The 26388-nt window shown below is 43.4% G+C and overlaps 1 protein-coding gene across 1 annotated transcript in view; it reads right to left on the bottom strand.

Moving 5' to 3' along the window:
- Window positions 1-491: 491 nt before the first annotated feature.
- The window catches only part of TTC12 (tetratricopeptide repeat domain 12), a 1640087-nt gene continuing 1614190 nt past the window's right edge, over window positions 492-26388 (bottom strand). The window contains exon 21 of the mRNA XM_044081062.1: window positions 492-948. Within this exon, the coding sequence (XP_043936997.1) occupies window positions 879-948 (70 nt within the window). The 3' untranslated portion in view covers window positions 492-878. The remainder of the gene's footprint in view (window positions 949-26388) is intronic.

Here is a 26388-nt window from a genome sequence, read left to right as displayed (position 1 = left end):
CATTCATTTCTGAATGACAACAGTATACTAAACCACACACAGAATACTAAAGCACTACCTCAAATGAACTACCTGCATTCAGAAATCAAATGCCAGTAATAAAGATTTTGTCACCTGACATTTTGCTCCCAGAGCAGCTGCTCACGTCTACCTACCCAAGCTATGCCCCTGGCTACAGTGTATTCCATATCCATTAATTGCCAGGTTTCATCAGAAGTTACCATCTGCATAATCCTCTCCTATTTCTGAGTAACTTGGTTCTCTCCTCATTTAAAGTATCAAAAGCATATCCCTCAGAAGAGAGCTCACAGTGACTGTTAAGGGAATGAAAACTCTGTACCACAGTCTTTTATACACAGGTCTGTAATTTTGATGCCATAAATGTATGAGTGGATTACAGTCAATGCACAGAATGTCACTGTCTCTGACAGTGATGCATCAATAAATGAAACTATTCTAATACTCCAGACAAAACCATGTTTACCAAAGAGGAAAAGCAATGTACATTTATTGCAGCATATGAAGAATTAAATAAAATAACAAAGACAAGACTGTGGTTAAACACTTATCTCTTGCTAAACAAGCCGATGGTATTCATACTTAACAGTATAATTTTATTTGACCTTCTCAAGACTCTCAAACACTGACCAGCCTTTATGTGGTCAAACAGCATACTGGCTTATACAGTAGTTCATTATAACTGAGCATCTCATGGTGATAAATGTCTGTAACTCTTTCCAAATTCAGCCTGCCACTGCAAGTTTATCAAGTACTCGCCAGCAGCACAGTTCAGAATCAGAAGAAGCAAGTCTTCATTGTGAGAAGCTGTAGAGTTTGGCTGATGTCTACATATGAGAAAAAAAACACTTGAAGATCCACTACTTGATGTATTTCATGCATGAGTTTAAGATTTCTATTCCATGAAGTTCACGGAGTTGTGCCATGTACCTATAAAATAAAAAAATAAAACGTACACATGATAATTCTGTTTATTTCACATTCTTAAGTGTTTAATGTTTTTAGTATTTGTACTGATTCTTCATCCCTCAACTTTCTAGCTAATCATGGGATAATTTTGTACAGAATAACCCATCTAACATCACTGGTTGATTAGTGTGTGGATGCAAACATGTCATAATCATTCACAGACTGCCACAAACACAAGCTTCTCCAAAGAAACAAGTACCACCTGCTACAATGAAGACAGCTATCTGTCTCCACTGGCATGCATCCATGTATGTCAACACCAGATGTCGTGTTTCTCTCTGTATGACTGGCACAGCAGCATTCACAATCCATTGTCCCTGAAGCCAAGGAATGAATGCTTCATAATGCATACACTTTCAAGCTGGTTTGGACAGCATTCTGAATAAACAATCCATTCCAAAATAAAGCTTAAGATCTGGCTGGAGAGACTGAATTCCAGCATTTTCTTTTATTAAACTGTGCTGCCCTACATTTTATCTGGATTACACAGTTGCCTTGATGGCACATGTATGCAATAAGGCAGTTATAAAAGAAATACAACAGCAATAAATACCGGCTCACCTGAAAGTCAGTACTAAACATGACCAGCTGCATTCTTGGATTTCTACTGCCAGCAAGTCAGCATTAAATATCACATTTGACTTCTTATGCCTCAGTTTAACTACTGTATTGCCAGCTCAAGGTAAAAACTGCCTCAGTTTGCTCTTGGTTAAAAAATACATTTAAAATAATTAAATACATAATAAAATCAAACCTATTCTGCACAAAATTAACAGCTTTGTCTACCAGGAGAGTATCAGTCATCCCTTAACTCCAAGGATACAGTTATTTACGACAAAGCCATTCTCCTCTTACACTGTAAAATTAAACAATACAGTCACTAGCTAATTCCTGATATCAGATTATGTCATAAACAGTTACGTTATGTTTGACTGTTCTTGTTTAATGTGCAACATTAAATCAAACTTGAGATTAAAACTAGCTATAACAGTTGATTATAATATTTAGATATGCATGCTTAACAATGACAAGTTTCTGAATGTTGAGTAGTAGCACTGATTGGCTAGTTTATTAGTAATATATAAGCATATAACTATAAAATGGTTTTAACAGCAATCAGTGTTAAAACAACACGTGAGCCATCTACAGGGATTGCAAAGTACACAGAATGAAAATGCAGTAATTAATAAAGTATTTACTTCTCATCTTCTCATTTTACCATTACAAAACCATGAAAACTATTTTTTTGAGTTTTGAGACAGATGAACCTGTGCAACTACTACGGAAAAACTTGTGAGATATAAATAAAAGCCATACAACTGCCCCTTCAAACAGCCTAAAAATTCACCCAAAAACTACTTCATAGAACACAGCACTATCACACACATTGTGTGTCACTACATAGCTTGTAGATATGCAAATTAATGACAATCTGCATAGATGTGGTCTAGACAGAGTTTTAATATTTTTTTAAATTGCTTTCTATACCAGCAAATACTATAGAATATGACATATGCACAGTTTATTTTACTTTAGAGCCACACCAAAGGCCATGACGTTCAACAGTGCCATGCTTTTTATCTGTAGCTGTAGTGATTTATATTGCTTTTACATCCTAACCTCTAGATGTGCATTAATAAAAATGATGTGCATCTTGTTGGGCACACCCGGAAATTATTGACTTGTCTAGAGAAGATCACCATCATTCAGTGCTGGAATGTGATAAAAATCAGGACTGTGTGTGAAAAATAACTTTGATTTGCTAATCCGAACTCTATATGACCTCACTGAGCATTTTTAACTAACTGGCTGTTATAATTACTGATAAAATTATAAGATCCTTGAAAGTACATCTGTGTATGTATGTATATGAATATCATAAATGAAAACTGTTTTTTGATTTACTAATCCTAAAACTATATGATCACACTGAGCATTTTTAACCATCTGACCGCCATAATTACTGATAAAATTATACGATCTTTAAAAGTACAGCTGTGCACCTGTATGTATATAATAAATAAAAGCTATATACTTACTGCAATGACAGATCTTCATGACAGTTATCCCATCCACTTCAACAGACAGGTCTAGATGGCACAGCCATCAATAAACTCAGCACCTTTAATACTATCCCAGGATCTAAGTTCTCCCCCAGATCCCATACTGCTCTACACCTCTCTTCTTCTCCAGATTTTGAGGATGCTTCACAATGGCAAGCACATAAATGCACACAATAAGCACATACCTACAACAAACCACTCAAAAACCTTGCCAGTTCTGCAGAAATTCCTTCTAACATCCTTCCAGGTTGCCCTCTGTCAGGTATGGGGAGATGAGTCAGTCAGTATGTTTAAGTAAAAGGATATAGCTGTTGAAAATCTGGCATTAACAGCATTACAGTAAGTTCATAACTTTTGCATTTTACATGATCCAGTCTGTACATTTCAGCACCAGGAAAGAGACCACAGCTCATCCTCACAAAGATCAGGCAAAACGTAGACAATTTTCAGCTTGTAGAGTCTTGCAAAAATAAGCAGAGAAATCCATATTGCAGCAGCACAAATGCCAAATGAAGCACATTTGAAAAAAAAACGCATGAGTAGCGGTGCTGCTGTACAGTGGACTTTATGTTTAGCTTGCAAATATTTACATTTTCAAAACAAAATAAGAATCATTCAGATAATCACCAAAACTGTATGGATTTAGAGACCCTTCTACTCAATTTGTTTATCACATGGGAATAAAGGTTTTTCATCTTTTCTAGTGTCTTTAGTTTTGATTAAATTAAAGTATAATTAATGATGATTACCTACACAATATAATATATACTTGCCACAGTTAAAATACTGGAAGAAAAATGCAGACAAATTAATTGACTGTTATAAATTTTCTTCACTGGCTCCATTAGTTGTAAAGGACATGCTAGTCTGCGGTGACACTGTCTTTATGAAAAATAAGATAATCAGAATTAGAAGATAAGACATGCATGTAACTGACACCCTCCTAAATAAAGTGATTGTTACCAAAATGCTAATTTTCCATGGCAAAACTTTAATTTTTACTCTAGACATTGATTCAGAAGGTGAAAGCATTAATTTCTCCAGTAGAAAATTAAGATCCTATGGAGAAACTGGTTCTTTCAGAGGTGGTCTCAACAGAATGGTGTCTCTCAAAAAACATTACAGACTTTCAAAGAATCTAAACCTCCATAATTTGATCCCCTGTGAAAGCAATATATCACTGGCAGATTTATTTTGATAAAGGAAAGTCTCGGTCCCTTGTCAATGATTTGTGCAAGGACTGCAGGAACTGGAACAGAAAAGGGATCTAGTCCCTGAGAAGTCATCGATAAGGAATCTTCATCCATTTACTTCTCTGCATTAGTATAGTGGAAGGTAACTAGTCAGAAGTTATGATTTGGGTGGTTAAGTACAGACGTTAACCATCAATGGAAATGGAGAAATCATGTTGTTAAACAGAGGTTGTAAAGGTCTGAGTACATCTTGCTGGATAGGGATCAAAGATGAGACTGGATATAGAGACAAACTGATGAGGGATGAAGGGAATGGATAAGGAATGGTGTACTCAGGACTATAAAAAAGAAGTTATGTACTTACCATAACATTCCATGTGAGTTGTTTATCTCGCCTTTATTCTCACTGATGGGTTCGGAGCCGATCCTCTGCTCTGACACGGCCGATAGCAAAGCTCAAGGTTTGCCAGTAGCTCGAGACCAAGCCCCTTATCCCACAATGCACTGCTGGAATTACCTCAGATCTTGTTGAAAAACCAGGATGGTACTAGCCTCTAAAACGACAGTCAGCCTGGAGGGGGAAGGAGGGAGGGATGTGAGAATAAAGGCGAGATAAACAACTCACATGGAACGTTATGGTAAGTACATAACTTCTTTATGTGAAGTTTATTCTCACTGATGGACAGCGTCCCTAGCACCCTCAATCTTGGGTGGCTCATGGAAGTATGTTCTTCTGTACCGTGGAACCAAAGGAAGACCTATCCCTGGAAGCCTTATCTACTTTGTAATGTGTGATAAAGGTATGAGGCTTAGACCAAGTGGCTGCAGCGCAAATATTGTCAAGGGGCAATTTAGCTTGAAAGGCAGAAGATGTAGAAATGGCTCTGGTAGAATGAGCCATAGGTTTGTGTGTCAATGGCATGCTCGCATTCTCATAAACAAAGGATATACAACCTGATAACCATTTAGATAAAGTTGTTTTAGCCACTGGATTAGCTTTTCTGGCTTCTGAGAAGGATACAAAAAGTTGATCCGATTTTCTAATATCCTTAGTTCTGTCAAGATCAAATCTGAGCTGTCTGCGTACATCAAGTTTGTGCAGCATGTATTCCAATTTGTTAGAGTGGTTAGGAAAAAAGACTGGCAGCTCAATGACTTGAGTGATATTTGATTCAGAACAGACTTTAGGTAAAAATTAGGGGGTTGTTCTGAGAAATACTCTATCAGCATGGAAAATCATGTAACGTGGTCTGACAGATAATGCTTGAAGTTCTGACACGGGCAGAAGTAAAGACCACTAGAAAAAATAGTTTTCCAGGATAAATATTTGAGATCACAAGAAGATGCTGATTCAAAAGGGGGAAGAATAATTTGAGACAGCATAAAGTTTAAATTCCAGGGAGAATAGGGAATTTTGACAGGAGGTCTCATGTGAAGAACACCTTTAAGAAAAGTTTTAGATAACTTATGGCCCATAACATTTGAGCCACCAAACCCTAGGTGGAAATTTGAGATGGCAGCTAACTGGACTTGAACTGTAGCAGCTGTGGCCCCTTCCTTAAAAATCTTTGTCAAGAATTCTAAAATGGATGATAGTAGAGCTCGGAAAGGGTCAATTTTCTGCGTGTTGTCTCCAATTGAGAACCTTTTCCACTTACTGCCGTATAATTTCCTGGTAGATGGCTTGTGAGAAGACAAGAGAATTTGTCTTGTATCTTCTGAAATTGAATGAAGACTGGCAATTAGGGGAAGTGGATTAGCCAAACAGTCAATTTCAGGGACTGCAGTGAAGGATGGAGGTCCCCTGACAGATGCGTCAGACGGTCCGGAACTGGGTCCAGGATCCATGGATCTTCCAACAGACAATGGTGGAGAAACAGGAACCAAATCTGTCGAGGCCAGTAGGGGGCTATGAGGATAATAGTCCTTCCCAGCGATTATGCTTTCTGTAAAAATCTGGGTTATCAATGGGAAGGGTAGGAATGCATAAAGGTGGCCCGGGGGCCAATCGTGTAAGAGTGCATCTCTCGGGGGATGTCCCAGAGGTGGTATTAAGGCAAAGTAGCTTCTGCTTTTTGAATTGATGTGGCTGGCAAAGAGGTCACAGCAAAGCTGGCCCCATTTACGGAAAATCAACTCCGCAACCTGTTGTTTGAGAGACCACTCATGAAGGAGCAATATCGCCCTGCTTAGCTTGTCCGCTATCATGTTGGATTTCCCCGGGATGTGCATTGCTAACAGAAAATGCTGGGATGACACAGCCCATTGCCAGACCCTGAGGGCTTCTTGACAAAGGGGGTAAGACTTGGTTCCACCTTGCTTGTTCAAGTACCAGACTACTGACATGTTGTCCATCTGAATTGCAATAGTTCCTAAAGGAAGAGAGTCCTGAAAGTACTGCAATGCCAGAAGTACCGCTCTCAACTCTAGAACACTGATATGCAGATGTGACTCTTGATCCGTCCATGTGCCTTGGGCAGTCTTTCCCAGAAAATGCCCCCCACCCACCCTATCAGGGAAGCATCTGTGGTCACAGTGGCTACTGGGGGGGGGGGGGACAAAGGATCTTCCGATTGTGACATGAAGAGACGTCAACCACCACCGAAAGCCTCTCTTGCAAGAATCCGTGATGAGAATCATGTGGTGCATCGGTAGTTTCTGGTAAGACCACTGAGCAAAGAGGAGCCATTGAAGAATTCACATATACATTCTTGCAAGTGGTATACTCAGGATTGCTGCCACCATCAAACCTAGCACCTTCAAGACCTCTGCTGCTGTAGCTTTGTTCTTTGACACCAGTGAGCTGACGTGTTGGTGGAGAAGTGAGACTCTTTCGATTGGAAGATGTAGAGTGGTAGTTGAGGTATCTAACTCTGCTCCTATAAAAACGGCATGCTGCGATGGCGATAAGGCAGACTTTTCGAAGTTGACTGTAATGCCTAATTGATGGCAGAGTGTCAGAGTGCATTGTGTTGCCTGAGTCACTTGATGCCTGGTGGTAGCGGTGTGGAGCCAATCATCTAAGTATGGAAATACCTGGAATCCTAGACTCCTCAGGTGAGCCGTGATCACTGCCATGCATTTGGTGAACACTCTGGGGGTTGTAGTGAGACCAAAGGGCATGGCTCGAAACTGGTAATGGTTGGTTCCCAGCCGGAAATGCAGGTGATCTCTAGAGCATCTGTTCATCTTTATGTGATAGTACACATCCTTGAGATCTATGGAGCACATCCAATTGCCTTTCCCTAGGAAGGGAAGAATGGACTGAAGAGTGACCATTTTTAACTTCTCTTTCTTTATGAACTGGTTGAGTCTGCTGAGGTCCAAGATAGGTCTCCAGTCCCCTGTTTTCTTTGGTACCAAAAAGAATCTTGAGTAAGTTCCAAATCCAACTTGGTCTGCTGGGACTGGTTGGATGACTCTTTTTTTCTAGCAATTTGTGGACCTCTACAATTGCTTGTTCCCTGAGACTGGGTGGAACATCTAGGATTCTGTTTACAGGAATGGGAGGGGTAGAGAACGGTATGAAATATCCTCTAGAAATTATGCTTTGTACCCATGTATCTGATGTTATGTTTAGCCAGGCTTCTGGGTACAAAGACAAGTGACCCCTGACTGCCTCCAGAGCCGAACAGCTGGGCCCCCTTTCAGGGCTGCTGGTAGGGTTAACCAGAGAACTGACCCCTGTCACCCTGTTGCTGCAGACCTCCTCTGCCGTGGGGTCAGCGTCTTCCGTTATAACCCCCTCCTCTGCTTCTAGAGGGGGTTTCTCCACGTGTGTCCTGAAAGGCTCCCTGTGCTTTTCAGAACCACATTTTCCCTCCCCTAGCGCCCTTGGGGTAGGGCAGAGTAGGGGTAGAAAAATGGACACCAACGGCAGATAAGGTCTTGCCTTCCTGCTCACACCTGGTTAAAGTTTCCTTTACTTTAGGCCCAAACAGCGATGAGCCATTGAATGGGGAGTTGATAAAGGAAGACGTAAAGGGTTCCACAAAGGAACAGAGATGCATCCAGGCTTGTCTTCGGAGAGCAATGCCTGAACTAGTGGCACTACTCAAACCATTAGCTGCATAAGTTATGGGACACATGGATGAGTTTACAACTGAGTTTAGGGTAGCGAGCTGTGCACTGACTTTGTCAGCCACCCCTGCAGCTACCGTACCCTGGAGAGTATCTCCTAGCTCTTTCAGGAGATCTCTTTGTAGTCTCGTAAAATGGGTTAAGTAGTTCAGTGATCGCAGAGAAAATGTCGCTGAACTAAACATGTGTTTCTCATATCTATCCATGATCCCAGAATCTCTGTTAGGAGGATGGATAGATGCAGATGTTTCAGACACTTCCTTTTTGGTGGCTGCAGCTACCACCATGGCATCAACAGGCACTCCCTTGGTCAAAAATGGCTTGTCAACTGGGGCAGACATGAATTTATTTGGCTTGCAAGGGACAGGTTCCATGGCCTCCAGTGACTCCCACGCCTTACGAGAGATCAGTTCCATGAGCTCATCGTAAGGCGGAGACACCCAAGAAGTGGAAGGTTAAGACCCAAAAGCCTTCAAGAGCACAAACTCGTCCTCAGTAGGCAAAGGAGATATCCTCAGAGGGGGATCGAGGGGACCCTTCTGACTCATCCAACTCCGTGTCAGATGTCAAAGACTCCTGTGGGGAGTCTAACTGCCTCCTCTTGCACAGTCTCTTCCTGGGCACCACCTCAGTGGGGGGATCTGGGGAGGTCTCAGAAGAGCAGGGGATGCCCTGTGGGGGTACTTGAGGCTCAGGGTCTCTACGCTTAGGGGGACCGGTAGACAAAGAAGCAGAAACAGGAGCTTGAGGGGAGAGGGAAGGCCGAACCAATGCTGACTTTGTCTTTGGAGACAGGACTCTCCTCATAGCATCAAAGGTGCCATGGCACTGACAAGAAGGAGTAGACGGACCCGAAAGTACTGTTTGATCGTTCTGCATCAAAACCATGGGCTCCGAGCCTGAGGTAGGAGCCGAGCTCATCCTAGCCGAAGCCTCAAGAGGAAGAGTCGGCACCGACAAATCGGTCCGACTATCCTCCCCGGACCCGATGGGAGAGCGTCGGCTCCTAAAGTCCTCGGTCGGCACCGAGGACATCTGAGTAGATGGAGCCGATAACACCAGTGTGGGTATCGGCTCCAAGGGTTCGACAATCATTGGTTCAGGTTTCTTCGGCTCTGAGAGTCCAGTATGGCTCGGAGGAGGAGTAGACAAATCCGGTTCCATGGTCTTCAGCACCAATGAGCTGGTCGGGGCCGACAACAATTTGGCAAGTCCTGGTGCCTGTAAAAGCTTCTGCACTAGCCGATCCATGTCCAAATCTGAAAGGCTGACTGAGGACTTAGATGAATGCACCGAAGGTGCTGACTGGAGCACAGGAGAAGAGGGAATACTGGGAGCTGGCTACGAATCAAAGGGACACTCGATTCCAAGGTCTGTGGAACCGATGACCCTCCCTCTAAAGTTTTTGCCTTTTTTGCCACTTTGGGGTCCAAAGATTTTGTAGATTTGGAGGATTTGGAAGACATGCTAGTACCTTCATGGCTACTCAACACCTCAGAAAAGGAATGCTGCAGTAATCCTCTGTCAATTAGCTTCCTCCTTCTCTCCATGAGGACTCTTGAAGAAAAAGAATGGCAAATGCTGCAAGTGTCTTGGAGGTGTTTAGCCCGCAGACAGTACACACATTGAATGTGTCCATCAGTGATGGATATTTTCTGCCCGCAATCTGGGCATTTCTTGAATCCCAATTTAGGATGGGACTTTTACTTGTCATCTGACATAGTAAATGTAGAAAGGAAAAACCAGTATACTGAAACTAATACAGTGAAGTACTTACTTTCCTTGTAAGACCCACACTAACTAAGGAAAGCACTAAGCCCAAACTGGGCACTATCTATAACAGTTAAACTATAATTTACAAATACAGGGCTAAAGAGGCCCACTGAGAAAAACCCTGACTATGAGAAAATAGAGATTAATAACTCTAAATAGGGCTAAAAGGCCCACACAAAACAACTAAGTCAACAGGGCACTAACTATCAGAAACTACAGATTCTATTATATAAATTTTTAACTCTAACACTCAGACTATCTATATGAAAATATCTAAGACAAAAAGAAATTTTTTTTTATCAAAACTTGCTATTGTTTTCTCACAAATGGTCCGAGCTAGGTGGATCACCGAGATCTCTCTTGCCACGGCAAACTAGATCTGAGGTAATTCCAGCAGTGCATTGTGGGATAAGGGGCTTGGTCTCGAGCTACTGGCAAACCTTGAGCTTTGTTATCGGCTGTGTCAGAGCCGAGGATCAGCTCCGAAGCCATCAGTGAGAATAAACGGCGAGATTAAACAACTTCACATCATGAGTTTAAGACAAAGGCAAACTGTTACAGGAGAAAAGGATCAATATAATTATGAACATACATTAGTATACTGATAATAGACAAAAACAAGGCATATAATGGAGAAAAGACTACAGAAGGATAAAGTGAAGAAGGCATAGTATAATAAGACATGCTGAAAGGCATGCAAAGAGATGAAGGCAACAAATGTAAAAACAGAAAGGGAGCTGGAAGGAATGGCCAAGGAAAATAAAAAAAAAAGCTCTTTATGTATTCAGCAGGAAACAAGGAAGGAGGATACTTGGCTAAGCTAGGCAAAGATGGATAGGAGATAATAGCAGGCAGGTAAAAAGGAGATTAGTAAATTAATATTTCTCCTACATCTTGATGAAAGAAATGGATGGGGATTCATCATGCTGAAGAAGTTACTGCAGACTAAGGAGAAAGTACAGTTGTGTACACTTACCATAAATATAGATGTTCCAGTGTATTCACTGTTGCAGTCATTACATTTTGGTTACCTGCTTGCAGTAGCTCTCAGTCAGCCTGATTACCAAAGTCTTGGGTCCTACATCGGTTGCTGTCCCTTATTCCATGACGTCAGGTCATCAGGGGTATAAAACATGCAGCCGATGTCATTACATCTGCTTTTTTTGCCCCAGATGTCAGGTGCCCCCCTAATGGGAAGCAATTAAATCTATAAATACAAGGATATACCTCCAACAAAAAAGCAAATACACCAAAAAGCATTTAGAGCATAGTAAGTGAGAGTAGAGGTATAGCCAAAAGGAGAAAGGGGGCTGGAGGGGGGGCAACCAGGACTGCAACAATGAATACACTCGAACATCTACATTTATGGTAAGTGTACACAACTGTACTATGTTCTTCGTGTTTCACTGTTGCAGTCATTACATTTGGGTAGCTTCCCAAAGCTTAGGTTGGGAGGAGGAATTTAAATAGAATTACGACCAGCTATAAGGCCCTGCAAGACTGCAGTGGCAGATTTAGAGAAAATTGGCAAATGATAATGCTTGGTGAAAGTATGTACAGAACTCCAGGCAGCAGCTTCTAGGATGTTCCTAGTAGGGACACCCCTGAGAAATGCTGTAGAGGTAGATGCAGCCCTGGTTGAATGGGGCCTGATGCCCTGTGGGATAGGTTTTCCATGGTGCTTATAGCATAAATGAATGCAGTGGCCTATCCATTTTGAAATGGTTTGTTTTGAAATAGCTTTCCCCTCTGTCCCTGCAGCAAATGCCACCAGCAGTTGTTCAGATTTCCTTTGAGGTTTAGTCCTGTCCAAGTAGAATCTAAGCTGTCTGTGCACATCTAAAGAGTGCAGTATCCATTCCCCTTTGTTCCGTGCATTAGAAAAGAAGGTAGGCAAATGAATGGACTGATTAAGAGCCACACTGGATACCACCTTGGGCATGAAGGAGGGATTGGTTCTGATGGACACCGTGTCCGCAAGAAAGATGATGAAAGGTTCCACTGCCATAAGGGCCTATAATTCAGATACCCTTCTTGCAGAAGTGATTGCTAAAAGGAAAGCTGTTTTCCAGGAAAGAATTTTTAAATCTGCAATAGCAGCTGGCTCAAAAGGAGGAAGAGTGAGTTTCTCCAAGACAAAGTTAAGATCCCAGGCTGGAGTTGAAGCTCTCCTGGGTGGCCTTAAATTTTTGGCCCCTCTGAGGAACTGCTTGAGCAGTGGGTGACAGATGAGGGGAGGCTCTGTGCTATAATGAGCTGAAATGGCTGAGGCATGAATTTTGATGGAGGAAAAGCCCTTATGAAGCATCAAGTATTGTAGAATCTGAGGTAAATTGGGCACTGCTGCATTCATTCCTTGAGATTGGTTCCAGGCACAGAATCTTTTCCATTTTGCAGCATAAGATTTTCTAGTACTAGGCCTCCTTGCCTCTAAAATGATATCCATCACTGACTTACTGAGGAATGGTAAAGGAGAGATTTGGCTGCTAGGTTCAGGGTTTGCAGCTGAGGGTGCGGAATCTGGCTCTCCTGCTGAGCCAACAGGGAAGGAGTCTGAGGCAGGTGCCATGGAGCCAAGTGTGACACACTGTGCAAGAGTGGGTACACCAGTGTTGGTGAAGCCAGTCTGGTGCAATTAGAATTGTCCTTGGCTTGTCCTGTGTGATCTTTAGTAGTACCTTGGAGAGCAGAGGAAGAGGAGGAAAGGCATAAACTGATAGGTTTTTCCATCTGTAGGATACAGCATCCACTTTCCAAGCTAGCTTGCGGGGAAGCGTTGTGCAAAATGTGTCCAGTTGATGGTTCTGGGGGGAGGCAAACAGGTCTATATCTGGGCTCCCCCATTTGCTTGTCAACATGTTGAAAATCCTTAGTTCCAGTTTCCACTCGTGTGGATTCATGAGGTTTCTGCTTAGTCCGTCTGCCAGTGTATTTAGTTTTCCTGGCAGAAACTTAGCTTGTAGATTCACTTGGAAGCTCAAGGTTGTGTTCCACAATGCCATGGCTAGTCTGCAGAAGGGATAAGAATGTGTACCCCCTCCTGCTTGTTTATGTACCACATGACAGTGGTGTTTTCCGTCTTTACCATTAGTTGTCCTGGAAGAATGTGATCCTTGAAGGCTGTCAGAACATTCTGTACAGCTAACATTTCCTTTTGATTTACGTGCAGGTGCATTTGACTTGGGTTCCATTTGCCCTGAATGCACTTCCCTGCCAGGTGAGCCCCCCCCCCCCATGCATAGTCTGATGCATCTGTTGTTAAGATTTGGGCGGCAGGGGGTAATGTGAATGGTAGTCCCCTGTTTTGGTGGCAGGCCTCTGCCCACCAAAGGAACTCTAGGCACAGGCAAGGTATGACAGGAATCCTTGCTTCTAGATCCTGTGAATGTTGACACCATAGGGCTTTTGAGATACCATTGTAGTTTCCTCATATGCAGCCTTGCATATGGAATTAGAAGAATGCAGGAGGCCATGAACCCCAAGGCTTGCAGTATTTGCCTTGCAGATAGCTGGGTTTTTGTGGCCACTTGTTTGAAGTAAGTTGTCAAATGAATCCATTTCTCTGGCGTGAGGAATGCCATCTGGGAAGTTGCATTCAAGCTTGCTCCCAGGAATATAATTTGTTGACAGGGTACCAGGTGGGATTTCTTTTCATTTATTGTGAACCCCAGACAAGTCAGTACCCTTTGAACAAAGGCCAGATGATTCAAAAGAATGTCCTTGCTTTCTGCCTGAATTAGACAATCGTCCAGGTATGGGTATATTTGAATATTTCTTTGCCTGCAAAATGCAATGACTGGAGCTTAGCGCTTTGTGAATACCCTGGGTGCAGTAGATAAGCCAAAGGGCAGTGCAGAGAAATGATAGTGCATATAGCCTGCTTTGAAGCGTAGATATCTTCTGCAAGACTCTCTGATAGGGATGTGCAGGTATGCTTCTTTTAAGTCTAGTGTTGCCAACCATGCATCCTTGCCAAGCATAGGAAGCAGATGGTGAAGAGTCAGCATTTTGAATTTTGGAATCACAAGAAAGGTGTTTAGAATACAAAGGTCCAGTATAGGACGCCATGTATTGCCTTTTTCGGGTACCAGGAAACGTCTTGAATAGAAACCTTGTCCCTTTTCCTCTTCTGGTACCAACTGAATAGCCCCCATGCTTAAGAGAGAGAGTACTTGATTTTGGGCCTCTGCCCACTGATTTGGGGGTAGATCTGGCCACCCACTTGGTGTTGGTAAGGTGTGGAAGTGAAATCTGTATCCTTGGGACACTATATTTAAAACCCATTTGCCCTGGGAAATGAGTTCCCAGTTTTTGGCCTGCAGACCAATCTTTCTGCCTAAAGGAGCATTCAGTTGGGAAGTGCTTGGAAGTTTTAAAATCAAGTCATTGAGACAGTTTTCCATAGGGGGGAGTCTTACTACTCCCTGATTTGGGTGCAGAAACCCCCCACTGCTTAGTCTTGTGTGTCCCCTGGGACTGAAACCTGGGGTTTCTGCTGTGTCTGGGTTTGGCTACCTGGAAGGGGCTGGAAAGGACCAATTCTTAGAGGGCCAGTGTCTACTAAATCTAGGAGGCTGAACTTGTAAGAAATCTTTAACAGTTTGCATAGATTTAGCTTTATCTTCCATCTTTTTAAGAACTTCCTCAGCCTTGTTGCCAAACAGGCGGTCCTGATTTAAGGGAGCATCCAACAATTTAGCTTTAACATGATCAGGCAAAGATTGCTCCTTAAGCCAAGCATGCCTTCTGAGCACAGACCCAGTAACAGCAGCCCTGCAAGAGGCCTCTAATAAATCAAATCCACATTGCAAAGTATGTTTTCCAACCTGTTCAGCAAAATGCATTAAATCCTGTAATTCTTTATTTTCCGCACAATCAGGAATCAACATCATTTTCTGTTTAAGAAATCCAATAACATGTTGCTGATACTTTGACATATGAAACTGACAGTTTAAAGCCCTAATGGCCAAGGTTGCAGAAGTGTAAACCTTCTTACCCCATCTATCCAGCACCCTGGAGTCTCTATCAGAAGGGGCATGATTTGTAGTAGTAGAAGCCTTAATGCCCTTGGGTCCCTGTGAAATAGTCTCTGGATTTGCAATAGGATTTTTAAAAAGGAACTTGTGAGAATCAGGATGTAATATCTGTCGGGTTTTCTGGGAGCAGGAGGCAAAGAATCAGGTGCCAAACCAGATTCCGAAAAGCATCATCAACAATGTCTAGTACAGGAGGAATAGCTAAAGGCCTATGCTGAGGCAAGAGTAAGAAATCCCAAAGCCTCTTTTTTGAATCAGAAAAATCTTGGCTTTCCCAGTGGAAAGGCTCCCTTAGAGTATGTAAGGTTTCACCAAAAGAAAAATCCTCTGGATAGGAAGCAGAGGGAATACAGTCTTTTGCATCAGAATCCTCATAAGTAGATAAGGGCAAATCCAGATCATCAGAAGAATCAGAAAAATCAGAATCGTGGTCAGAAGATTCATAAACAACTTGAGTCCTAGGTCTCTTAGAAGGTGGGGGGCTTGGCTTCCCCTGATTAGAGTTATAAGATCTTCAGCTATTCTTATCATTTGTTTTTTATGCATAGAGGCCTGAGCATGCGGCCTGATGTCAGTTTTTAGGCATGGTTTGAGATTTAGGCCTAAATGAAGAAGGAGGCGTTGGTTTAATATGCAAGTCCGTAGGCCTGAATACACCCTCAGAAGCTGGTGCCTGCACAGCGGCTCCAGACCCATCCAAGGTAGAGACATCTGCGGGTTCCATAGTTGAAGTATCTCGCGGCATACCAGACTCTGAATGGGTCTCAGTAGAGGCCTGCGAATCAGAAGTAGCGGGTATCAGGGGCTGCGAAAGTGCTTCACTGAGTACCGGCGAACTGGTGACTGGCTTAGGAGAAGCGTCGTCGGCAGTTTTGGACCTCGGCAGCCGGTCTCTGTCTTTATCTTTGCGTTTTTTCGAAATCCTGGCAATCAGGATAATTAAACCAAGAACTGAAATATTTAGAGGCAAAGATATACCGACGACGGATAGTGCCCTGATTAAATAAAGCACAAAACCAACAGCAAGGTACGTCATGGTCAGGGCCTAAGCAAGGAATACAATACAAATGAAAATCTTTATGAGGTATTTGCTTTCCACAAGTAATGGAATTATTAACTTTTACTGGCACCGGTAAGGAGCAAGAAAAAGTTTCCCCAATGGGGTACTTAGCTTTAGTCAAAGACTTTGGTTCTGAAACTCGAAAACGAAAATTTCAGGAGTCGGCCGACCAGCACTTGCGAACTGCTTCTGCTTCGGGCACCGCACAGCAAGAAAGACTAATGTAATGGCGTTGGCTGCATGTTTTATACCCCTGATGACCTGACGTCATGGAAGAAAGGACAGCAACCGACGCAGGACCCAAGACTTTGTTAATCAGGCTGACTGAGGGCTACTGCAAGCAGACAACCCAAATGTAATGACTGCAGCAGTGAAACACAAAGAACATCAGCAGACAGCTACTATGACAGACAAGTATGAGATGAAGAGAGAATCTACTGCTCAAATTAAGTACAAGGCACATGCATCTAATGGGCTGTCTCCATCTACCCTCAGTAAAATTAGCAGTGCGCCAGCAGAAACCTTTTAAGGAAATTATATCATTACTGGTAAGAAAAAAAAAAAAAAAAAAAAAAGGATGGGTTGGAGGTGGAGTAGGATCTACATATGGGAGGACCTCAAGATATGAGGTCAGACAGGAGGATGTATATCATGGGTACCTGTTTGGGGGCAAGAGACCAGGCAAGGTCAGAACAATAGATAACCATCCTTGTGATTTAGGAGAGGAAAGAGGATAGCAGTGGATGATATCAATGCATCAAACATGTGAAGGAAGGAAAGTGACAGACTGGAGAACAGAATAAAGGCTTGGCATGAGGCAGAATGTTGCATTTATGATGACTCTGCATCTGCTAGGAGCAGAATGGGGTCTTCTAAACTCCATGGAAGTGAAGGAGCAATCTTGGGCCTTGTGCAGGCCAGTCAACTAGTGCAGGACCGTACAAAACATTTTAAAGATGTAGATGTGGTTCTAACTAAGGTTCAGTGCATGAGAGATAATAAAGAGAAGTAGCCATCAGTAATAATACCAGTTACAGTAATACAGTAAAATATAATACAGTAATAAGTTTTTGAATGAAAAGAGAAATCATGCTATATTTACAATTCTGAGTAGAATATACACCTACCTAACTAGCTATCTAATCATCCGGATGAAAAGAAAATCATAAAACATTATAAAAACAGCTATGTCAGAACAGATGTTATACAGTTTAAAATAAGAAGTTATGTACCTACCATAACGTTCCATGTTAGTTGTCTTCTTCTCGCCTTCTTTCTTGCTGGATGGGTTCAGAGCTGATCCTCGGCTCTGACTCGGCCAATACTAAAGCTCAAGAGCTAATTCCACCAACTCGAGGCTCCCCTATATCCCACAATGCTAGGTGGTAACTACTCAGATCTCGTTTGATAGCTAGACCAAGCAATTCTAGTTTCCATGGTATGGAGAAAGGTAACCCACCTCTATATAAACCTGAGTGTAAGGTATCCCAGACCTAACAAAAGGGGAAATAGAGGTGTAGAACATGTGGGAATGAAAACTTCCAGAGGAAGATCACAAAATGAAATCCTATCGGCCTGTCCAGGCTTGGGGGAAGGAGGGTGGGACGCAAGAAAGAAGGCGAGAAGAAGACAACTAACATGGAATGTTATGGTAGGTACATAACTTCTTAATGTTAAGTTGTCTATCTCGCCTTCATTCTTGCTGGATGGGACCGCGTCCCTAGCACCTTATCCCGGGTGGCCAATCGGAACAGACTCTTGAGAACAGTGGAACCAAAGTTGGCACGGTTTCTGGAGGCCATGTCCAATTTGTAATGTGAAATGAAGGTATGAGGAGAAGCCCAAGTGGCTGCTGCACAAATGGAATCTATTGGCAACCTATCCTGAAAAGCTACGGATGTAGCTAATGCCCTAGTTGAATGAGCTCTAGGTCTTGAAGGTAGTTTTTGATGTCTGATCTCATAGATGAAGGTAATTGTAGAGGTAAGCCATTTTGAAAGGGATACTTTAGTAACTGGAAGGCCCAATTTCCCTTCTGCATATGATAGAAAAAGCTGATCAGATTTCCTGAATTGTTTAGTCCTGTCCAAATAATATCTAAGTTGGCGGTGAACATCCAGAAAATGTAGCTTTTGTTCCGATCTGTTGGAATACTTAGGGAAACAGACGGGGAGATCAATTATTTGGTTTAGGTTTGTTTGAGAGGAAACCTTAGGTAAAAAGGATGGATTAGTACAGAGGGATTCCCTATCTTTGTGAAACACTAAATAAGGAGGACGACTGCACAGAGCATGGAGTTCAGATACCCTTCTCGCTGAAGTTATGGCTACCAGAAAATGTGTCTTCCATGAAAGCAACTTCAAAGAACATGAAGCCGCTGGTTCGAAAGGGGGAAGGATTAAGGATGCCAGAACCAAGTTCAGGTCCCATTGAGGCGGGGGATCTTTGATTGGAGGTTTGAGAAGAAAAACGCCCCTTAAAAAGGCTTTGCAGAGCTTCTGAGCCATGATGCTAGACTCCGAGACACCTACATGATAATTAGATATAGCAGCCAGTTGAACTCTAATGGTAGATGAAGAAGAGCCTAAATGAAAGAGTTCTGCTAGAAAGTCTAGAATAGACTGGATGGGTGCAGTGAAGGGATCTATATTTTTTGATGTTGCCCAAAAGGAGAAGCGTTTCCATTTGCTATTATAAATCTTCCAGGTAGAAGATTTATGAGAGGCTATCAAGATATCTCGGACTGAGTGAGATATTAAGGGAAGCCTGGCTAAGGTCGGAATTGGAGAAACCACGCTGTGAGGTTGAGAGAATGAAGAGACTGGTGCAGCTGGCCCGATTGGTGGGTCAACAAATCTGGCACTGGGTCCAGATGCCAAGGCTGCTCCAATAGGTAATGATGAAGGAACGGAAACCATATCTGTCGAGGCCAGTAAGGGGTAATGAGGATCATTGTCACTCTCAAAGCGATGGCTTTTCTGAATTAGTTGAGTTATCAGTGGAAAAGGGGGAAAAGCATACAGAAGTCCCTGGGGCCAATCGTGGACTAGAGCATCTCTGGTGGGATGGCCTGGTAACGGGAAGAGAGTGAAGAAGTCGTGACACTTGCTGTTTTGGGGAGTAGCAAAAAGATCGCAGCAAGGCTGGCCCCATCTTTGGAACACTTTTTCCAGTACTGATTTCTTCAGAGACCACTTGTGGGGCATGAGAATTGCCCTTCTCAACTTGTCTGCAATCACAGTGGACTTCCCGGGAATGTGCGTTGCTACCAGAAAACGCTGAGAAGAGATCGCCCATTGCCAAAGTCTGAGTGCCTCTCGACATAAGGGGTATGATCTGGTTCCGCCTTGTTTGTTGATGTACCACACTATGGACATGTTGTCCGTCTGAATTGCAATAGTCCCTGTGGGAAGAGAGTTGTGAAGGGCCTGCAACGCTAAAAGCACTGCTCTCATCTTAAGACATTTATGTGCAAGTGGCACTCGAAAGGTTGCCACGTGCCCTGGACTGTCCTGCCCTTATAATTCCCCCCCCACACCCGATCAGGGAGGTGTCTGTTGTCAACGTGGCGACTAGGGGGGATGAGTGAAAGGTCTTCCTTGGAGAAGCTGAGGTGATGTGATCCACCAAGACAATTGATTCTTGCATGATTGAGTTATCAATATGGTGTGGGACATCGGGAGCTGTTGGAAGGACCATTGAGTAAACAGCATCCATTGGAGGATCCTCATGTGGAAGCGAGCTAAGGGGAGAAGGGGGATAGCTGCTGCCATGAGTCCTAATACCTTCAAAACTAGTCTGGCTTTGACTTTGTTGCATTGTAAGAGAAGGTAAACTTGCTTGCAGATGTCTGACACTCTTTGCTCTGTTAAGTCTGGCTGAAAGATTGAGTGTGTCTAAGGTGGCGCCTATAAAGGTAATAGATTGACAAGGCAGATTTTTCGAAATTTATTGAAATGCCTAGAGCTTGGCAAGTTTGGATAGTGAAGTCTCTGGATAGAAGTAGTTGATGTCTGGTGGTGGCAGTAAGGAGCCAGTCGTCTAAATATGGAAACACCTGGAATCCTTGACGTCTCAAGTGAGCCGCGACCACTGCCATGCATTTGGTAAACACCCGGGGGGCTGTAGTGAGACCAAAGGGCAGGGCTCTGAACTGGTAGTGACTGGCTCCCAGCCTGAAGCGGAGAAATCTCCTGGAGCGTCTGTTCATCTTGATATGGTAGTACGCGTCCTGAAGATCTATCGAGCACATCCAATTGTCCTGACCCAAGAAGGGTAGAATGGACTGTAGCGTGACCATCCAGAATTTTGTTTTTCTGATCTACTTGTTTAAGTTGCTGAGATCCAGTATGGGTCTCCAGTCACCTGTTTTTTTTGGTACCAAAAAGAATTTGGAGCGGATTCCGGATCCTTGTTGGTCTGCTGGGACTGATTGGATAGCTCTTTTTGATAGCAGCTTTAAAATTTCTAGTGCTGCTTGTTCCCTTAGACTGTGTGGAATGTCTGGAAGGGATCCTTTGGGTTGGGATGAAATGTGAATAAAGGGAATTTTGTAACCCTCGGATAGGATCAACTGTACCCATTTGCCTTGTGTAAGGGAAAGCCAGGCTTTTGGGTACAGGGATAATCTTCCTCCGAAGGTGGACAGACGGGCAGCTCCTCAGGGATGCTGAAAGGGTTTATCAGAGAAAGTTTCTCTGCTACCCTGATTTTGCGGACCTCCTCTGCCTCTTGGGCGGTGTCTATTGTTATTCCCCCCTCTGCCTCTAGGGGGGAATCGACCTTGTGCGTCAGATGAGACTCCCTGGGTTTGTTTGCGGAACCACATTTTCCCTCCCCTCTGACCTTTGGGATAAGGCCTAGAAGGGGAAGAAAAACGGACTCCCATGACAGAGAGAGTCTTACCTTCCACCTCGCACCTAGTCAATGTATCCTTCACCTGAGGACCAAACAAGGATGATCCATCAAAGGGGGAATTGGTGAAGGACGCCTTGAAAGGGTCCACAAAGTTGCACAGCTGCATCCAGGTGTGACGTTGTAAGGCAGTGCCTGTGCCTGCGGCTCTACTCGCCCCATCCACAGCATATGAGATGAGCCGCATGGAGGAGTTAACGATGGAGTTCAGGGTTGCCAATTGGGAGTTCATTCTGTCTTGGAACCCCTCAGCTGTTGGATCCTTTATCACTTCACCCATATCCTTGAGTAAATCTCTCTGGAGACGAGTGAAGTGACATAAGTAGTTCAGCGACCACATTGAAAAGGTCGCTGATGAGAACATCCGCTTACCATACCTGTCCATGGTCCTAGATTCCTTATTAGGAGGGTGGACAGGTACTGAAGGGTCGGCTAACTCCTTCTTAGTGGCCGCGGCCACCACCATGGCATCGACGGGGACACCTTTAGATAAAAAGTCTTTATCTTTAGGGGCAGTAATAAACTTGACGGCCTCCTCGGGGTGGGTTCCACTGAATCAGGGGCCGTCCAGGCCTTCCTTGCCACCACTTCCATAAGGGGGTCAAAGGGAGGGGACACCCAGGAGGTGGAAGGGCGAGAGCCGAATGCCTCAAGGTACACTGACTCATCCTCTGAAGGGTTAAGGGCTGGCCAGTTCCCCCTCTGTTTCAGGATCTCAAGGATGTCAGCAAAGGAGACATCCTCAGAGGGGGATCGAGGGGAACTTTCAGATTCCTCTAAGTCAGTGTCAGAGGTGATAGACTCAGGGGAGTCAATGTGCTTCCTCTTACACTGCCTCTTCCTAGGGGGTTCTCCTACCGGGTCAGGAGAGGCCTCGGAAGAGGAGGAAATTCCCAATGGGGAAACTTGAGGAGTTGGCTCTCTGCGGTCTGATGCAAGGGGGTGGGTAGAAATCACCGCAGGCATAGAAGATGGAGGGGCTGACGGAGCCGACTGTGGAGCAGACACTGGTTCTAGCACGCTCCGCATGACCTCGAAGGCACCCCTATCGGGCAAGGCCGGAGGTCCCCGCTCCAAAGAGACAAGGACCCCCCTGGCACCGACAGGGACGGCTCCGAGGCCGATGTCGGAGCCGAACTCACCAGCGCCGAAGCCCCGAGAGGGAGAGCGGGGTCGGACAAGGGTCTGATGCCACTCGCCCCCTCGGAGCCGATGAGGGAAGCTCGGCGCCAAGATTCCTCCAAAGAGGAGATCGGAGCAGACGACGGAGCCAAAAAGGAAGGTATCGGCTCCGACGCGCCGACAGTCATGGTTCCGAGCTCAAAGGAGTCGGAGGGAGGAACACATTGAGGGATGGAAATAGCTGCTGACTGTTGAGTCGGGCTATGCAGCATTTGGGCCAGTGCCTCAGACTTGAGAAGTCTACTCACTACCCTTTGTAAATCGTGGTCAGATAGCGTGGAAGACCATGAGGAATGCGATCTATGGCTCCGTTCCGAAAGAAGAGGGGATCCCGGTGCCGAGTGAACGGAGCCGATGGAGGGGGACCTAGACCTCTTCCTCGAAGGTTGCTCCGATAAGAGTATCGAAGCCAACTGAGTCTTATCAGCCTCGGCTCCGGCTGGAGCTGAGGAAACAGTATGAGGCTTGGAAACATCGGCTCCAGCCACAGCCGATGTCGAAGCAGTTTTGATGCTTCCAGAGGACGGCTCAGAAGCCGGAAACGACTGTCTGGAAGTCTTAGAAGGCTTCCCTGACACAGACTGGGTCGGGGGGCCTTCAGGCTTTAACAAGCCATGCAAAATCAATTTATTTTTGCGTTCCTGCAGGACTCTAGGGCTGAAACCATGGCACACAGCACATGAGTCCTGCAGGTGCAAAGGTCCCAGGCAATACACACAAGAAGTGTGACCGTCTGTCAGAGACATTTTCTGACAGCACGAGTCACACTTCTTGAAGCCTGAGACCTTGGAGTCCTTAGACATACTAAAGGCCTAAGTAAAAAACACACACATACAAGCCTTTAAGAAAAAAATATTAATTTCCAGTCACACTAAAGGACAAGGAGAGAGGGGAAGGGGCCTAAGGCCTAAAGTTAAAGGGGAATAAAGGAAGGATTATGGGCAAAAGAGGGTCGATCTAATGAAATTTAGAATTAAAACTAAAAGTTATACTATGGTAAATAATAGGGGTCTAAAGATTTGTGAAAATAGAAAATATTTTCCACTAACCTGCTAGAGCCGGTAGAAAAGCACCTCATCAGCTAAGCGGCAAACGAGATCTGAGTAGTTACCGCCTAGCATTGTGGGATATAGGGGAGTCTCGAGCCGGTGGAATTAGCTCTCGAGCTTTAGTATTGGCCGAGTCGGAGCCGAGGATCGGCTCCGAACCCATCCAGCAAGAATGAGGGCGAGATAGACAACTTAACATCTGTTATTTATACCCTCAGCAACATAACAAACAAAGAGACAGATACAACTCAGAGATGACTGCATTAGTTTCCTTATGAAGGGAAAACCTATAATGATGTAGTAAACTAGTGTAGATGGGTAACTGGCCAAACTTGCAAGTTTGGTGCAATGGTCAGTGATATTATGGTGCATGTGGTAGGAAAGAATTAGTTAATTACAAGAGAATAGCTTAAATTATTTTAAGGCAGTTGTCAGGCTGTATAACAGTGATGTGAAAGTGTATGTAAGAGAAGATAGAGACTACAATTGAGGGTAGTTGGATGGAAGGAAAAGAGGATGGGTATCCAGTTATGAAAAAAAGGAGTGAAGCGAATGTATAATGGAGAAAAACAAAGAGAGAAAGGGAGCAAAGAAAAGACTTAGGTAGAGAGGCAAAATAAGTGAGAATGTGAAAGAATTTGGGGATAATTCTGTCACGGTTATGTCAGTGGATTTATGTGGAGCAGGTCTGGGAAATTAATGCAGACAGAAGGAATTTAAATACATTTGCCAGGTGATATATATTAGCAAAGCCAGGACTCTATTAGAAATTGTATAAGGTTTAGTTTGAAAGTGTATTTGTCGAAGAGCTGTTTGAGGACAGATGGAAAGCCATTCAATATTTTGGAGACGTCATTAGTGAAAACAACACTGCCAACAATGTTTTGTGTGATTTAATAATTGGAAGCTGTCCTTTATCTTTAGAGCAGAGACATCTTGTTGGAGAGTAAACTTGAAGCATATTTTGTAGGGTGAGGCATTTTTCAAGGTAATGTAATATATTGCAAACCATGATAAGCTGTGAGTATTGAAGTTGGTGGGACAGCTGCATCCAGTTTAGTTCTTTAAGGGCTCTACTGTGATGAGATCTATCGGACAAATTTACAGGAAATTTTGTTATGTTATTGTTGCTTTTTTGAGTCGACTGCAGGCATTTGCATATGAGGGAGGCATATAATAGAGCAGAAAGCAGATAAGTTTTAGCAAGAGTTTCCCTGGCTTTGTCTGTGAGGAAAGGTTTGACTCAACAAAGCAGATCAAGCTTTTGATGTTTTTTTTTGACATCTGTTTAGATACAAGTGTCAAATTTCATATTTTTTCTATGAAGATGCCTAAGAAGTTTGGTAAATGGAATCATCTCTGCCTTTGTTATATAGGCTGATATTATACTAAAGTCAGCTTTTGTTTGAGAGAGGGACTTTGGCATGAACAGTAGTAATTTAGTGTTTTTTAAGGGTTTAATAAAAGTTCCGAGATGTCCAACCAAGATTCTATAAAAGAGAATAATTATTGGGTTAGTTTTTCAAGTTTGGACAGGTTAGTCGCAAAACAGATGAGTGTGGAGTCACCTGCATATTGACTCAAGGTGGCATGTTTAGTAGGAGAATATAGGTCTTTTAAAAATATGACCGTGGAGCCCTTTTGTATGCCCATGTTAATGGGCTGAAAGGAGAACTATTTGTTTTGTTACTTTACTGCTTGAGACCTATCAGTAAGGTAATTGATAAACCAGGAGACTGAGGTCTGTCAGAGTCCTTGATGGGAAAGCTTTAGTAGTAGTTTATTATGGAACACAATGTTACATGCTTTTGACCAGTCCAGAAAGGGAGAGGATACCAGGTTTCCTGTGTTTCTGTTTTTGTTCACTGTTTCTGCAAATTGAAGAAGAACTGTGGTAGTACTTTGGTGAGGTCAAAAACCATGCTGGGATGGGAAAGTAGATTGTTTGCGATCATGTAGCTCAGTAACCGTGCAAGGATACACCAAGTTCACCTCAAGATCTTAGATACTGGGGCAAGTGGGCCAATGGATCTAGAATTGGAATAATCTGTTGATGCTCCACCTTTATGTAAAGGTAGTATGAAAGCCTTTTTCCAGATGGTAGGGACATGACATTCCTAAATATATATAGATGGATATGGAGGTGGCATTAGCTGTAATCTTCAGATATTGTGAAGGGAGGTTGTCTACTGGCAGGGTTGAGGACTTGATTTTGAGGAGATATTTATTAATGGTAGAAGCTGGGACTGGCCCAAAAGTTAATTTTGGACTGCTGAAGGGGTAGTGAATTGAAGGTAAAATTTTGCTAAATTAGAGCATTTACTGCCTGGAGAAAATAAGCATGAAGTTGTTTGCTATTGCAGAGTGGGGCTGGTCATGTGAGGGGTTTGGTTGAGAGGTATTACCTGGTTTAACAGCTTTTAAATGGATGTCTAAAATGCCCTGGGGTTGTTTTGGTGGGCTGTTTGATAGCTGTTACAGAACCATTTCTTAACAAGTTCTATGTTATGCTTAGTGATATTTTACGTATTTACATATTTATTTATTTATCCTTTATTGACTGGGTTAGTTCCACTAGGTTAGTATTTTTTTTCCAAGGGAGATCCAATGTGGCATTCATACTACTACAGGAAATTTGGCCAGGGCATCGCAGAACTTCCCTTACTCTTTGTAGCTACTAGATGCAGCCAGAGGCCTCCTACAGCAGAAAGGAAGAGGCCTAAGGAAAGCAACAACAGGGAGGAGGAGAGAAAAGCTATGGAGAGTTTGGAGGTGAAAAGTGAGAATATAGAGAAAAAAATTATTTGATATTTTGCTTCAGAATGTAAACAAAGATTCTTGTGTAGCGGATGTCATAAATGAGCAGCATTTAGCTGTCTCCATGGAGAAGGAAGTAAGAGAGTCTGTTGAAGTGCTACAGATAACAGAACTGGTGTCAGCAGGACTTGCAGATGATGAGCTGTTAAAAATAATTGAGCAGTATGATCCAGGTGACAGTTCTGCTGTTTCATTTCATGGGGTGGAATGGCAGATAATTTTTTTTGGAAGTGC

The sequence above is a fragment of the Protopterus annectens genome, chromosome 8.part0, assembly GCF_019279795.1.
Source record: "Protopterus annectens isolate FY-2018-M chromosome 8.part0, PAN1.0, whole genome shotgun sequence".
NCBI classification, from domain to species: domain Eukaryota; kingdom Metazoa; phylum Chordata; order Ceratodontiformes; family Protopteridae; genus Protopterus; species Protopterus annectens.
This window is presented reverse-complemented; position numbering and strand designations above follow the sequence as displayed.